At 42.2% G+C, this 16,179-nt stretch overlaps 1 protein-coding gene across 9 annotated transcripts in view; it reads left to right on the forward strand.

The window, feature by feature from the left end:
• AKAP13 (A-kinase anchoring protein 13) overlaps positions 1–16,179 on the forward strand; it is a 325,195-nt gene that overhangs the window by 125,829 nt on the left and 183,187 nt on the right. For all 9 annotated transcript variants that reach the window (XM_041751826.1, XM_041751825.1, XM_041751827.1 and 6 more), the window contains one exon: positions 11,662–11,958. In XM_041751826.1, the coding sequence (XP_041607760.1) occupies positions 11,662–11,958 (297 nt within the window). The remainder of the gene's footprint in view (positions 1–11,661; positions 11,959–16,179) is intronic.

The following is a 16,179-nucleotide window of genomic DNA, read 5'->3' on the forward strand; positions in this document are numbered from 1 at the left end:
GGTGATGGTGAGAAACAGCACCTCAGTGAGTAGAATCAGTTAGTGCCTGACTGGACTCTTGCTAGGAAAGGAATGGTGGTAATTTTTATAAACTTATTCCTTCCTGATTTAGAGGTTAGGAGTTAAACTTAGGGGTGGTACGTGTGTGTGTTTATGATCGTGTGTGCTCACATGTAAGAAAGCATATAAGTAGCTGTAGAGGACAGATAGGACAAGGATGTAGTCCTGTGGCCTGCTTGCTGTCCTCAGTCACAAGTACCAGGAAGTCTAGCCCCTTGAACAGGGCTATGCCTGGCAGCTCCCCTGGCAGCTCTTACACCTTCCCTGGTACAGACACTAGGGTGGGTGGCAGGTGGTCACTTTCCTTAGCTTCTCAAGCCCACTGCATTTGGATGACAGCCTGGGGCTCTGTATGTTCCAGACCCTTTCTGATCTCCAGCATGTCCTTCTGAACTCTAGTTCCCATTTCTTCTCTTACCTTTGGTTTTAAACCTCTTTATATATCTCCGCACCCCTCTTTCCCAGCCGCACCCATCTCTGTGTGTCCTTTTGTGCTCACAAACTGACTCAGGACCCCTTACCCTGCCTGGCCCCAGCAAACTAGAGTGGATATTGTACTAATTTGGTCCAAATCCTCAGAAATCATCCCTGATTTATTTGTGTGTGGCCTGAAGTCCTAGTACCTGCCTTCTCCTTTTTCCACTATTCAGCTATTCTCCCTTTAAATTATGATCTCAGGAACCTCCTGTGTTCCCTGTCATGCTTACTTGGTCCAATAAGCTGTCATCCCCCTCTCACCCCAGTTGGCCTGCAGGGTCTGCTCCTCACTTAAGGTCATTCAGGTTGATGGTAGGAGGTGCCCCATTGCAGCAGAGGCGACGGGTTTAGAGTCCCTGCAAGACCCTCTCATACAAGCAGGCCAAACGGAATGTAGAGCCATACTCTAATATGTGCCTTTGATACAGATGCACGGTAGCAGTGAGGTCTTGCTGGTGAATTTAGAAGCTGTGTGACCTATTTAATAAGCAGAGGCGATTCCTCAGTAGACCCTGTTGCTGTGGTCAGTATATGTGAGATCTTTCCATTCGCTCATCCTGTGAGGTTGCTATATCTGTTGTAGTCACTTGTGGAGGTGGAGGGATGGGGGGCATTGACGGTGTTTAGTTTGAATTTCTCCTTGATATCATGGAGTTAATATCTTGGTCCAGAATTAAACTGCCTTAAGTCTGTTTTTAGGAATATCTTAGACTTGTTCCTTACCTTCCTTCAGCTCTTTACTGAGCTATCACCACAGTGAGGCCGTACTTGTCCATCTTATAAAAATACACAGCGGCCTCCAACAGGTGTCTGGGGGGCTTAGTTAAACCAACTCTTAATCTCAGCTCAGATCTTGATCTTGGGGTTCAAGCCCCGTTGGGTTCCACACTAGGTGTGGAGCCTCCTTAAAAAAATACACAACGACCTCCCCTCTGTATTCTCTCTTGCCCTTCTCTGAATTTTTTTTTTTTTTTGCATTGCACTTACCAACTTCTGATACATTATATCTTCTATTTATTTTTTTCCTATCTGCCTCTACTAAAGTCAGCTTCTTGAGGGCATGGGTTTTCTTAGCATGTCTTGTTGGTACATATTTGCTAAGAAGGCTGTTCTAGGAACCCCTACCATTTGATGGAAGAGTGTTTCTACTTTATCTGAATTCTCCCTGGTTCTTGGAAGCCACTCTTATAAAAGTTGTGCACACATGGGTGTGTGTATGTGTGTGTGTATGCACACACACACACACACACACACCCTTTTGAAAAATGCAAAAGGAGTTAGCTCTGCTTCTTCAATTGAATTCTTGCTTGGGGGCGGGAGTCCGTATGCTCTTGCCAGAGCTACCTATGATGATTTCCGTGTATCAGTTAGCTGCATTGATGGCCTCAGATTTCCTGTCTGCTGTGGGCAGTGTCAGAGTAGTCAAAATTCTTAATGGAAAGTCTGTGCTTGTTTTGTGCATCCCAGTCACCGGATAAATGTGCACAGCCTGTTTGCAGCAGCTGCTGCTGGGAGGGATGTCTGTGCACCCTTTCTGCTCACGTGTGGGATGAGCTCTGCTAGTCCTAGTCACTTTGGTTGACTCTGAGAAGAAAAAGAGCTTTGTGTCTTCTTCTTGCTTTTAATGTCATGTTTGATCCAGATTGGTGGCTCTGATTTTTCTTTGAGTTCTCTGCATGTTTCACTGTCAGTGTCTTGTAACATTTTAGTTTTTACTAAAACCAGATGATTGATTGACCTTCAAAAGGCAGCTACTTCTTGATGTTAGTCTGTAACCTTTTGTTATTGAGGGTGGAGGGAGAAACATTTGTAAACTGTGTCATTTAAAAAGACTTAATTTAGATACCAAGATTATATTTTTGTTTTTCCTCGCTTGTTTTCCAATTAGAAGCTAACAATGAATTGTGTGTTTAATTGTAAGTTGTAAAGACTTTTGAAAGTAATCTTTTTTGTGTGTGTGTGTGTGCCATTGAGAAAGTGTAGATATGTATGGTATGATTAACCCTTTTTAAGAAAGTAAGTACAATAGAAGTAGTAGCATCTTGGTGGGGGCAGTTAAGTGGAAAATTTGGTTTCTACTTTATTTGCCTTTGTATTGTTCAAATGCTTTACAAGTGAATATGTTACTTTTTAAAACATATATAGTAATTTTTAATAAAAGCATTTTGAAGACTGAAAAAAATGACCTCTCTCCTGAAAATAAAGCCATCTGTGTGCTGATTAACACTAGACGCAGACAAACAATAAGATAAAATATTACATTCAAAACACCTATGAGTTTTATGGTTGAGAATATAATTTACTATGAAATACAGCCTGAGTGGAAATACATCTCTAAAGACAAAAGGTATTGCCTTTGTAATAAAGAAAAATAATTCCATTCTTGGCTATGTGTATGAAACAAATCCAACCCCAAATCCCATTTTAACTAAACAAGAAGTTTACTTTAGAGATGAAGCTGAGGTTTTTCTTTAAAAGACTTATGTAGGACTGGTAAGTAATCTAAAGAAGTCTGAGTATCATTAGAAGATAATTCTTGGGGGGGATACAGAGTACTGTCTTATTGTGTTCATTTTTATTAGTTAAATGTGATTTTTTTTAAAAAAGATTTTATTTATTCATGATAGAAAGAGAGAGAGAGAGGCAGAGGCACAGGCGGAGGGAGGAGCAGGCTCCATGCAGGGAGTCAGATGTGGGACTCGATCCTGGGACTCCAGGATCACGCCCTGGGCAGAAGGCAGGCACTTAAACCGGTGAGCCACCCAGGCTGCCCATTAAATGTGAATTTAAACCAAGCAAACAATGATTTCAGAATGGAAATAAGACAGGATGTTCAGTGGATGCTGCATCCCATTTCTCTGAAAGGCTTTGGTGCAGGGTCTTTCATAAGATACAGTTGTCTTTCAGCATGTGTTACTTACTTTGAGAACTTATAACAAAGGTTCTTGTTAGGAAAACTACATTCATTGACCTAAAATTTGACTCAGCTCTTGTATTTTTCTCATTCATCAAGGGAAGGTACTTATATATCATATATATATTAGATTTGTCATTTAAAAAAGAAAAAGAAACCATTTGCTGTGATCAGAATTCCTTTTGGGCTTATTAGAAATCAGTGATCACAGCCCAGCCAGTAAATAGCCCTACAGGTAGATCATGATGTGTCTCTCACTTATTGTGAACCAGGACCTGTCTCTAGTAGCTGATGTCCAGAGTTGCCAGATTGAATTACACATTTGGAAAGAATTTGTAGACTTTAAACCATCCTAATCACAGAATACCAGACCTTCCCTCCATGGAGAAGGAATCTGTTACTTTCTACTGGACACTTTGTTACAGTCTCCCCATTCTAAAACACTCCTGCTATCAGGTGATCCCTAGACAGGTGTGATTTTAATTTTAAAAATCTTAAATTATTGGCCCAATGCTAATCAGTACATGTAGTTGCTATTCTGGAAAAACAAACTGAGGACCAATTGAAGGGAAAAAATACCCATTGTCTACTGTCCCAGCTGGAGTGCTTATGTGGACGTTGTATACTTGGAACTAAGGGTATAGCACTGGACTCTTAGCCACATGAGTTATAGTGAAGGCAATGTCCCTGCCACAGGAGTGAAAATTGGCTCTTGGTTTGGTGCGGGGGGTGGGGGGGTGGGGGGGCAAAAAGTCTTAATTTATATAAGCACAGGTACACATGTGCAAATAAATATATATTTATAGCATTAAAGTTTCATTAGATGGGGTGGTAGTGAATAAAGAAAAATGTCTACAGAGGCTCCTTGGGCGGGGGGGATGACAGTAAAACACTGAGAAACACTACCTTATAGTAATAGGCTGAAATCTGGTGGGTCATGTTTTTAGTATTAATTAGCCCCTTTTCCTCAGAAAATGTACATGATGAAATTACTGTGCCTATTGTTTTTCCCCCACTCTGCTTAAATATTCTTACATTACAGAGACGTTTTACACATACCAGATTTGTGCATCTACTGTTTGACCACCAAAAATTAGCATTAGGTGCTTTTTTGCATATAATCCTCAAGACTGAACATTTCCTTTAACCCCATAGAGCCACTTCTTAAATTCTTTCATGCCAAACTGGAGTAATAAAATATATTATTTTTGTATTTTCTACCACTCCTTACCACAGCCTTTCTCTTAGAACATGATCTGAGTGGGGGCATTTGGGTGGCATAGTTGATTGAGCATCCGACTCTTGGTTTCAGTTCAGGTAGTGATCTCAGGATCATGGGATGGAGCCCTGTGTGGGGCTCTGTGTTCAGTGGAGAATCCCAGCTTGAGATTCTCTCTCTCTTCTCTCTCTTTCTCTCTCCCCCACCATGCACATACATGTGTGCACTATCTCTCAAATGAATAAATTAAAAAAAAAAAAAAAAGATCATCCTCTGAGTGGGACTGGATTGGGCTAGTCCAGCAAGCACTTTCAGGGTTCCTTTTTGGATAGTTGGTCAAACAAAGTCCCATTGTTTCATCCTCAAAAGAGAAGGCCCGGATGGGATGTGTGCCACTTTTAGCTTAATAGGAAATGAAGTAATTCTTGGGTCATGCTTCAACAGAGTTGTTTATCTGTAGCAGTATTTCGTTTCCATGGGTACGGGTGCTTTATACAGTGATAAGGAGCCTACAGAAAAGCTCTCCAACTTAATGAGCACAAATACCTCCTGACTTGTCTACTTAAAAAAGGTTGGAATTAGATGCTTTTAAGAGGAGCATTAGCAGTTAATTAACATTGTTGCTTCTCAGCTAGGTGCTTTTTGTTGTGTTTTTATTTATTCTGCATTTCCATTCCCTTCTCTTTATCTTTTCAGTTCTGCAGTGCCAAAGGCAACTTTTAGCTCCGAGCTCAACTGGGTCTTGCCACAGAAGCTCTTTGTAGAGTATTGAGAATCTCTTTTCCTTGAGTGACCTAAACAGGATCATTTTAAGTTTATTATTTTTTAAATTTTATTTTTAGAGAGGGAGGGGGGTGGGGAAAGAATCTTAAACAGGCTCTTTGCCCAGCGTGGAGCCCGATGTGGGGTTCAAGATCATGGTCCGTGAGATCATGACCTGAGCCAAAATTGAGTCAAATGTTCAACTGACTGACTACCCAGGCACCCCTTAAACAGAAATATTTTAATAGCTTTAAAAAAAAAAGATAATACTAGCTACCGGTTTTTGATGCCTGTCTTAGGGTAGGTGGTGTTGGGCTTCCGGGCAGGGTGACTGGTTCAGGGTGACCTAGCCTGTCTGCTGTGGAGGGTGGAGAGCACACCTGCTATTTCCTGACTCCTCAGTGAGTTGCCCTCATCCTTTAGGCCCCACACTTAGCCAGGAGTGGGTCTCCCCCACCCCCTAATTTACTTTATGCTTCTGTTGTAAAAGAACTTGACCTGATCATGGGTTGATTCAGGCCGTTTCAGGAATGGAATTGACACTTCAGCCATATTTACTGGTTTGTCTCTCTTCTTCCCCTGTCTCAATTTTCTGGGGCCGCTGCCTTCAGAAGAAGCTCAGTAAAGTTTTCTGAACTTCCCTTTTTAAAAAGACTCATGATTCTTATTTTCCTTCATTACCAGGAGATAGAGTGGAAGGAGAAGCGTCATGGCACTAGCTGAAAACCCTGCTACTCTTCTTTCCATTGCAGCTTCTGTTTTTACATAAGAAGAGGTTGAATTGGGGTGATGATATCACACACGTTGTGGTTTCCGTGTATTTTGAGTATATGTGTGGGCATCGTTAATACCTTGCATTTTGTGTATACAAAGGCAGTTTTAAGGCTAATGGCCCCTGGAGAGCTCATCTAGAACTGTCTCTAGACCTAATTTTTGGCAATAAGATGTTTTTTGTGTGTGTGTATGCAGTGGGTTTGTTACTGGGTCCATATTATATAACTTTTTTCAAAAAAGAATTTATTCATGAGAGACACAGAGAGGCAGAGACGCAGGCAGAGGAAGAAGCAGGCTCCTCACAGGCAGCCCAGTGTGGGACCTGATCCCTGAACTGGGATCATGCCCTGAGCTAAAGGCTCAACTGCTGAGCTACCCAGGCATCCCATAACTTTTGTTTTTTAACATATTGGTTTTTGTCCTCCCTAACTGCTTTATCTGAAAGGTTATAGGGATTAAAAAATAGTCTTGAGCATAATAGAAAGCACTAGTGTGAGAGAGTAGCACTGGCAGCCCCATGCACTGATTTCCAGACAGCGGGCTGAGGCACTCTGTTTTTGAGCGGTAGTAGCTCTTTCAGTGTACTCGGAGTTCTTAAAGCTCGTCCAGGACACACTCACTCCTTCAGTCATCTTTTATTCCTCGGTGTTTCTTTTGAAAAAGAAGGCTGTAATCATACCTAACAAATTCCCGACTTGTGGCACATTTTACTTAGGATGATTCATAGTCTCTCCTTCAGATTGTGAATTTATATCTGAAGCGAAAAATGTCACACACACAATCGGATAGCTGCTCCTGGGTTTCTGTTTCATGGCCTTTTCTGACATTCTGCCTCGTCTGATAGTTTTATTTTACGCAAAAATGTATACACAGAGCGGACAGTTCACCCTCCACCTACCACCTTGCACCATCCACCTTCTAACACCTTCTAATTCTGCCAATTCTTGCTAATTTTCTTCTGCTAAAGCAGCAAAAAGAGATAGGCATGCTTAGGCTGCTAATAAACACACGTAGCTTGCACAAGTACACACACACACACACACACACACACACACTCCTGAACCATGTTCTGTTTCTCTCCCCTTCGTCTTCACTCTATCCTAGCTGGATAGATTTCCATGCAGACACTTACTCCTACACTTTGCAGGTTTAAGTAAGGTGGTGGTGCTTCACTGTGGCATTTTGCACTCATGCACCCCTCTGTGAGTGATGAAGCTGAAGATCTGGAATATGGTGTGAACTTGTCTATACAGAAAGTTTTTATAGGGCGGTGGATGGTATTTACTATTAGTGGCTTTGTGACTCCCTTTGTGGCTCAAGCTTTTGGATTTCTTACCTTTGCACAGGCTTAAGGCTTGTAATGCTATGCTGTAATTATTGGTTAGATTCACGAATGAGAACCACACTGTTCTTTAAAATTATTCTTGTGACTAAAATACATTACCGTCACTCTCTGTCTTATTTCACTGGAAATGAATCGAGGCTAGGTGTGATATTGTCTTGGGTGAGGGTATTAAAGAATTTGAGAAGATTCTTCCTAATTCTGGCTCTTCACTTAAGGGACCAGAAGACTGTTGAGATTTAACAGGGTTAGAGGTGTTGTCCCTTACCTCGGGCCACATAGCTAAGAAGTAAAATAGGTTTGAACCCACTGCTGTCACTAATCATCCAGATGTAACGAAGTTAATATCCTCCTGAAACTGTAGTTTTCCATCCCTTGAACTTACCTTCTACTTCCATTTTTTGTTTTTTAAACTATTCTCCTTTCTTGGAATGTCTTGCTAATTTTCTCTCCTGGTCCAGCTTCTGCCTGCTAACACCCACAGGCTTTGACCTCTGGAGAAATGCCGGGGCCTGTCAGGGCCGCTCCCTCATGCTATAATTTTTTTTATTTATTTTTTAATTTATGATAGTCACACAGAGAGAGAGAGAGAGAGAGAGAGAGAGAGAGAGAGGCAGAGACACAGGCAGAGGGAGAGAGAGGCTCCCACACAGGAGCCTGACGTGGGATTCGATCCCGGGTCTCCAGGATCGTGCCCTGGGCCAAACGCAGGCGCCAAACCGCTGCGCCACCCAGGGATCCCTCCCTCATGCTATAAATGAAGAAGTTGAGGCTCAGAGGAGACCTGGGGTTGAACGGTGTAAGAGTCTAACTAACAGCCAGGGTTTGAATACCATGTTTTTATTCATTCCCTGGTGATTCTTCCATTAACCTATTAATTCTTCTTCAGGTCTCTTGTACCCATAAATCTTGGGAGAAAGAGCAGATTCTAGAGCAAGGAAGTGAGCTCAAGTTCTAATTCTGCCACCTAGGAGCTGACCACTGTGGGCAAATTACTTCATATTTTTGTTGGTTAGGCTCTGCATCTGGTAAATGGATATAACAATAGGATCTACTGCATAGGAGGAGCACATGAACCACTATTTGGAATGGAGAACAGACCTAGCACATCGCAAGTATTATATACGTGTGTGTTAGGTAAGGAAGGATAGGCACCATGCGTCTGAGTTCTGAGGGTTGCAGTGAAGAACCCCAGGGATTGCAGAGCTGGGAGTAGGGTGCCTGAGTGGCCACCTCCTCTGTGAAGTCTTCCTGCTCTTACTCACTTGTGAAATGTTGTCCTTCTCTCCCACCAGTTACACTATTTGAGTTTCTTCTAGAACACATCTCATTTTGACTACCTTTGCAGTTCTCTGTAACTTGTTTGATTTCCTCCCTGTAGACTATAAACCTCTGGAGGGCTGAAACAGAGGGCTGAGACTCTCATCCTTGTGATCACAGTGCTCTGGGCTTGGTGCATATCTAGCTATTGGATGTTACAGAACAATTTTTTTTAAGTGGTCTTTTTTTTCCTTAAGATTTTATTTTATTTATTTACTTGAGAGAGCATGCATGAACAAGTGGGGGGGGGGCAGAGGGAGAGGGAGAGGCAGGCTCCATGCTGAGCAGGGAGCCCAATGTGGGGCTCCATCCCACGACCCTGGGATCATGACCTGAGCTAAAGGCAGACGTTTAACAGACTGAGCCACCCAGGTGACCCATTTCAGAACAGTTTTAAAGGAAACACTTTCTGTCAGAAAAATCTCTAAACCTACTACCTGAATCAGTTGATTTGTTTCTATTGACATTATTGTTTTATATAATAAGGCTGGCTGTCCTGCAAGAAAGATTGATTTTCCCCCTAATTTCATTTCATATGTTAAATATATAAATTCAACATACATATTGAATTGAAATACGTATGTGGGTGCACACATGCACCAGACAGAGGAGGCTCCCATTCCCTACAGCCTTTATAGAAAGAATTCAACTTGGAAGGCGGGAGGTAAACCTGATGGAGTTACATGTTTATATGGAGGCTGATCTCAGTGGTTAATGAACCTGTTACTCTTGCTCGGTAGTCACACTGGCCTGTCAATTGTGTATTAGGCTCCTTGCAGGCAGGGACAGAGCCTTTGCATCATGATGTAATAGGCCATGGTCCTTTGGCCTCAGACTTGAATTTGAATAATGGATTCTGCTTTGTTATATCTGTGTAGCCCTGGACATATTATTTCCTGAAATCTCAGTTTTGTCATCTGTAACACGAGGGTAGTATATACCTCATAAAATTTGTTATAAAGAGAAAGCGACGTGTCCAGTGCTTGGTATATAGAAGGTGCTGGGTCAGTAAACACTTGTAACCACCCTAAAGTTATGCAACAGTGAGAGGGTTCTTCTGTCACGAGGGTAATGGGGTTAAAGAGGCCTCTGGAGAATCATTGTGGAAAATCAATTTACTTATTACTTTCATTGTTCGCATGGGAAAAACAATTACTGTTTTCTCTTTCAAAGGCAGCAGGAAGCTTACTTTGTTCTGTACATGTGTGAAGCCTCTCCTGGCTTGTGGCTGTAGTACGGAAAGTGAGATCTATGGAAGCATAGAGGACTTGGCCTCACTCTCACTATGGACAAGCAGTCTCTGCGTACAGGAGGGAGGAGGGTGCAGGGGCCTGCCGTTAATCAGGCAGTGCACAAGATGGCATCACTCACACAGCAGAAACACCCGACTCCATTTTACTTTGTTTTTCTCATCATAAAGACATTTTTTGGAAGAATGATATTAGGAGTGTACTTCTAGTCGGTTGATATCAGTGTTGGGAAGTTGAGGGAAAACTGTGTTTCAATGACTAGATTCTCCATGTCATACATACTTAGTTCTGTGAGGCTAGAAATTGAGCAGAGTCTGGTCTCCAGGAAGACCTTAGCCATGGAAACAGTGTCAATTTTACTGGTTTGAGCCCTCTGGGGTGGAGTGTATGTTGCAGCTCGTGAGGTCTGCCCATCTGTACAGTGGGCACTTATCTCAGCATGCTCGCTCCCCCTGTCCTCCCCCCCGCCCCCCCACTGGACATCTGCCCACAGCATTGTGTCATCCCTGTGTGAATCAGGCAATTTCGTTGATGTCATTCCATTACAGGAAAGAACGTGTATCTGACAGCGGAAGTTGTTTTGTAGGCCTTGAATTGCTAATAATGATGAAATAAAATCAAGTAGTTTTGTGCTTTTCAAAATGTTTAATTGTTTGATCTGTTGAATTGTGGTGATAATAGAGCCAAGTGCTGCAGAATCTGTAATTCCTTTTTTTTTTTTTTTTTTAAAGGAGAAACTTTTTTTTTTAATTCTCTATTTATTTATGATAGTCACAGAGAGAGAGAGAGAGAGAGGCAGAGACACAGGCGGAGGGAGAAGCAGGCTCCATGCACCGGGAGCCTGACGTGGGATTCGATCCCGGGTCTCCAGGATCGCGCCCTGGGCCAAAGGCAGGCGCCAAACCGCTGCGCCACCCAGGGATCCCTGTAATTCCTTTTATATTAACCAGTCTGTGTGGCTTTCTCCCTCTTGGGTTTCCAGATGTAGTTCACTTCAGTTGGTATCAGACTTGGTAGACCTTATAAGGTCCTTGGGCTTTCGTTCTCTGTTTGAGTTGAACGGCTGTAATTCAGTACATCCTGAGATCTTCAGAGACTGTTCAGTGCCAAACATTAGCTATAGGAAATACATTTGGGGTACAAAGTAGTTTGCTGGCAGTAAGGGAACTAATTCGTACTTGCAAATAATAGTTTACAAAAAGAGCTGGAAATGAAGTTTAAAAAAGTTTGGATTGCTGTCAGAGCAGAGGGAGGAGGGGTTTCTTTTAGGAAGGAGAACTTGTGTACTGTGTAAGAAGAACAGAGAGGACCCATTAGTGTCTTCCTTCCAGCAGGAGGACTCTAATACTCTCTTCCTTCCAGCAGGAGGCCTCTGACATGGTCCTCCTCCCAGTGGGAGGGCTCTGATACAGTGTCGTGTCCCCCCCACCCCCACCCCCAGGGCTCTGACAGGTCCCCATCTCAGCAAGAGGGCTCTGACATGGTCCTCCTCCTAGTGGGAGGGCTCTAATACTGTTTTCTTTTTTCCGTGTGTTTTGTTTAGGTCATGACTGCTGTGAGACGGTGAAGGTGCTGCTCTGTGCGTCCAAGGAGGGCCTTCCAGTATTTGTGGTGGCTGAAGAAGACTTCCAGTTCATCCAGGATGAGGCATATGATGCAGCCCAGTTCCTAGCGACCAGTGCTGGGAATCAGCAGGCTCTGAACTTCACCCGATTTCTTGACCGGTCGGGACCCCCATCTGGGGATGTGAATTCCCTTGATGAGAAGGTTGCCCTGGCATTCAGGCACCTGAAGCTGCCGGCAGAGTGGAATGTGTTGGGGACAGATCAGACTTTGCATGGTAAGCACTTCAGTGAGCCACAGAGAGAACAAGTTTGGAGTACTTAAGTTTTTCAGTGGGGCCGCTTCTGTACAATCATTGTCTTCAGGCCTTTCACAGTGGCTGGATAAATCTCGCAGCTACTGGAGCAGAGCAGCCTGGTGGCATCCATTCTCGGTTCTTCAGCTGAGCTGTTAAGCCTGTTTTTTGCCGTGAAATGTCCTAAACAGGAGCTTACTGTGGCTGTTATCAGTTCCTGCTTATAGCAGAGAGTGGTGCACACATCACCTTGCTGCAGGTCAGGGGTTCTTGCTGCTTCTCCCAGGCACAGAAAGCAACCCTTCCTCGTGAGGACATTAGCAGAGTAATTTTTTGTCATTCTTTTGGTATTTTATTATCAAAGACCTGGCTTTCATTATGGTATCCTGAAGTTTTCTAGAGACTCCATGGAATTAGAGGAAAAAACAGATGGGGCATTGAGGCCGGGGGGAGGGGGAGTACCAGAGCTCCCTGGGCTCTGAGAAACCCCACACTTCTTTAACCAAAGCAGTGCCACTCTTAAACTTATTTTATCTGCTAGCTCTCCATATAAGAGTTAATTGAAGGAAAGGCTCCACTTTTATTTATTTATTTATTTATTTTAATTTTTATTTTTTATTTATTTTATTTTATTTTATTTTATTTTTTATTTTTATTTTTAATTAACTTTTATTGGTGTTCAATTTACCAACATACAGAAAAACACCCAGTGCTCATCCCGTCAAGTGTCCACCTCAGTGCCCGTCACCCATTCCCCTCCAACACCCGCCCTCCTCCCCTTCCACCACCCTTAGTTCGTTTCCCCGAGTTAGGAGTCTTTATGTTCTGTCTCCCTTCCTGATATTTCCCAACATTTCTTTTCCCTTCCTTTATATTCCCTTTCACTATTATTCATATTCCCCAAATGAATGAAAACATACACTGTTTGTCCTTCTCCGATTGACTTATTTCACTCAGCATAATACCCTCCAGTTCCATCCACGTTGAAGCAAATGGTGGGTATTTGTCGTTTCTAATTGCTGAGTAATATTCCATTGTATACATAAACCACATCTTCTTTATCCATTCATCTTTCGATGGACACCGAGGCTCCTTCCACAGTTTGGCTATTGTGGCCATTGCTGATAGAAACATCGGGGTGCAGGTGTCCCGACGTTTCATTGCATCTGAATCTTTGGGGTAAATCCCCAACAGTGCAATTGCTGGGTCGTAGGGCAGGTCTATTTTTAACTCTTTGAGGAACCTCCACACAGTTTTCCAGAGTGGCTGCACCAGTTCACATTCCCACCAACAGTGTAAGAGGGTTCCCTTTTCTCCGCATCCTCTCCAACATTTGTTGTTTCCTGCCTTGTTAATTTTCCCCATTCTCACTGGTGTGAGGTGGTATCTCATTGTGGTTTTGATTTGTATTTCCCTGATGGCAAGTGATGCAGAGCATTTTCTCATGTGCTTGTTGGCCATGTCCATGTCTTCCTCTGTGAGATTTCTCTTCATGTCTTTTGCCCATTTCATGATTGGATTGTTTGTTTCTTTGGTGTTGAGTTTAATAAGTTCTTTATAGATTTGGGAAACTAGCCCTTTATCTGATATGTCATTTGCAAATATCTTCTCCCATTCTGTAGGTTGTCTTTTAGTTTTGTTGACTGTATCCTTTGCTGTGCAAAAGCTTCTTATCTTGATGAAGTCCCAATACTTCATTTTTGCTTTTGTTTCTTTTGCCTTCGTGGATGTATCTTGCAAGAAGTTACTGTGGCCAAGTTCAAAAAGGGTGTTGCCTGTGTTCTCCTCTAGGATTTTGATGGAATCTTGTCTCACATTTAGATCTCTCATCCATTTTGAGTTTATCTTTGTGTATGGTGAAAGAGAGTGGTCCAGTTTCATTCTTCTGCATGTGGATGTCCAATTTTCCCAGCACCATTTATTGAAGAGACTGTCTTTCTTCCAATGGATAGTCTTTCCTCCTTTATCGAATATTAGATGACCGTACATTTCAGGGTCCACTTCTGGGTTCTCTATTCTGTTCCATTGATCTATGTGTCTGTTTTTGTGCCAGTACCACACTGTCTTGATGACCACAGCTTTGTAGTACAACCTGAAATCTGGCATTGTGATGCCCCCAGCTATGGTTTTCTTTTTTAAAATTCCCCTGGCTATTCAGGGTCTTTTCTGATTCCACACAAATCTTAAAATAATTTGTTCTAACTCTCTGAAGAAAGTCCATGGTATTTTGATAGGGATTGCATTAAACGTATAAATTGGCCTGGGTAACATTGACATTTTTACAATATTAATTCTGCCAATCCATGAGCATGGAATATTTTTCCATCTCTTTGTGTCTTCCTCAATTTCTTTCAGAAGTGTTCTATAGTTTTTAGGGTATAGATCTTTTACCTCTTTGGTTAGGTTTATTCCTAGGTATCTTATGCTTTTGGGTGCAAGGGCTCCACTTTTAGAAAAAGCACTGGTGTAGTAACTGTGTGTGTTCCTCTACTCAGACAGGGGTTTTCCTACATAATCCTTCCTGTAGCAGATGAGTATCTACTAGACTTCATGATTTTATATATATATTTAAATGAAACAGTGTATGCTTGGGGTCCAATAAATAATGTCCTCTTTCCCTGCTGAGTTTAAATCAAATGGAAAGGTTTAGCAGTTAAGCAGATGGAGGTCAAAATGTTTGCTACAGATGACAGCTTGTTGGGCTACTGATGCTGCATCTGCTTAGAGGGTTTGCTCCTCTTCTTGCTTTATCCTAGAAAGAGCTGGACAGTCAGAGAAATGCCCTTCAGTGGCTATCCCACTCTGGTTATGGTATCCTGTAGGGAGAGCAGACCCATGGTCACCTTCTCTGCCTGTGAGCAGATCCTGAGGAGGAACGCCTAGAGGGGACTGGGTCAGGGGCATGCTCAATGCTTGCTCTCCAGACTTCATCCGTGGAAGAATGCTAAAGAGGTATTTGCCAGCTTTACTTCTCTTAAATCCTATGATTGATTGCAGGAAAGGTGTCCCTGCTAGCTGCAGCAAACTACTGGTGCAGTTCTGCTCAGAAAAATAAAAAAGACAATGTGGACTCTCAAATCCAATCAAGGAAAAAACTTTTATCCTTTTTTTTTTTTTTTTCCTAATGACTGTAGCATCCAAGGAACCTCTGCACTGCTAAAATCTAAAGGTCAGAATATTTGCCATCATATAGGTCATGAGCACCTTTTCAGAAATCTTCATGTTGGGGCTTTATACCTCTAGCCCCTACTCTTCTGTATTGGTATGGGAATGATAATTCTGGCTACCATTTACAAATAGCATCAAGATGGGATTGCATTAGTTTTTTTGGGGGGTTTATGTTGTTTTTATTGTTTTTGTCTTATTTAAAGAAGGCAGAGGAGTTGGATTGTTTGTTCATATTACCATGATTAAAAAGAACTGTTAGAAGAAGCACAGGTCTGAAACCTTGGGCATGTCACTTCCCCTCCCTGGTCCTTAGCTTCCTTGTCTTTCATGGGGGAACTGGCCAGCTTTGAAATTTTTGTGGACTTGCCATGTGCTTCTTCAGTTTCTTTTGAACAGAATTGCTCAAGCAGTACTAGCAAAGGCTAAATCAAAGGTTTGAACATTTAGGGAAGTGCATTAAAACCACAGTAAGGTACCATTACCCACCTATTAGGATAAAATCAAGAATTCCAGGGTCCGGCAAGGCCACAGAACAACATCCCATATATTGCTAGGGGAATTGCAGAATGATACAGCCATCCTGGAAGACAGTTGGGCAGTTTTTATTCTATGACCCAGCAATTCCACATTTGGCTCTTTAGCTTAGAGAAAGGAAAACTTCTCTTTACTCAAAAAATCTTTGCACAGATATCTATAGCAGCATTGCAAATAATGCAGATCTCCCTCATTGGGTGAATATATAAACCAGTAGTGATATATCCATACAATGAAACACTATTCAGCAATAAAAAAAAAAAAAAAACGGGAGTTGTAATAAAATTTAAAAATAATGAAAGGGACAAATTATTAGGGGTCCAAATGCAACAACCTAGATGCATTTTGCTAAGTAAAAGGAGTCCATTTCCAGAGGTTACTTAGTATATGGTTCTAGATAGTCTGAAAAGGGCAAGATTATAGGAAAAGAAAAAAGATGAGTAGTTGCCAGGGCCTAGGAGTCTGACTGCAAAGGGCTGCCTTGAGGGAATATTTTGGATA

The sequence above is a fragment of the Vulpes lagopus genome, chromosome 4, assembly GCF_018345385.1.
Source record: "Vulpes lagopus strain Blue_001 chromosome 4, ASM1834538v1, whole genome shotgun sequence".
Taxonomy (NCBI): Eukaryota; Metazoa; Chordata; class Mammalia; order Carnivora; family Canidae; genus Vulpes; species Vulpes lagopus.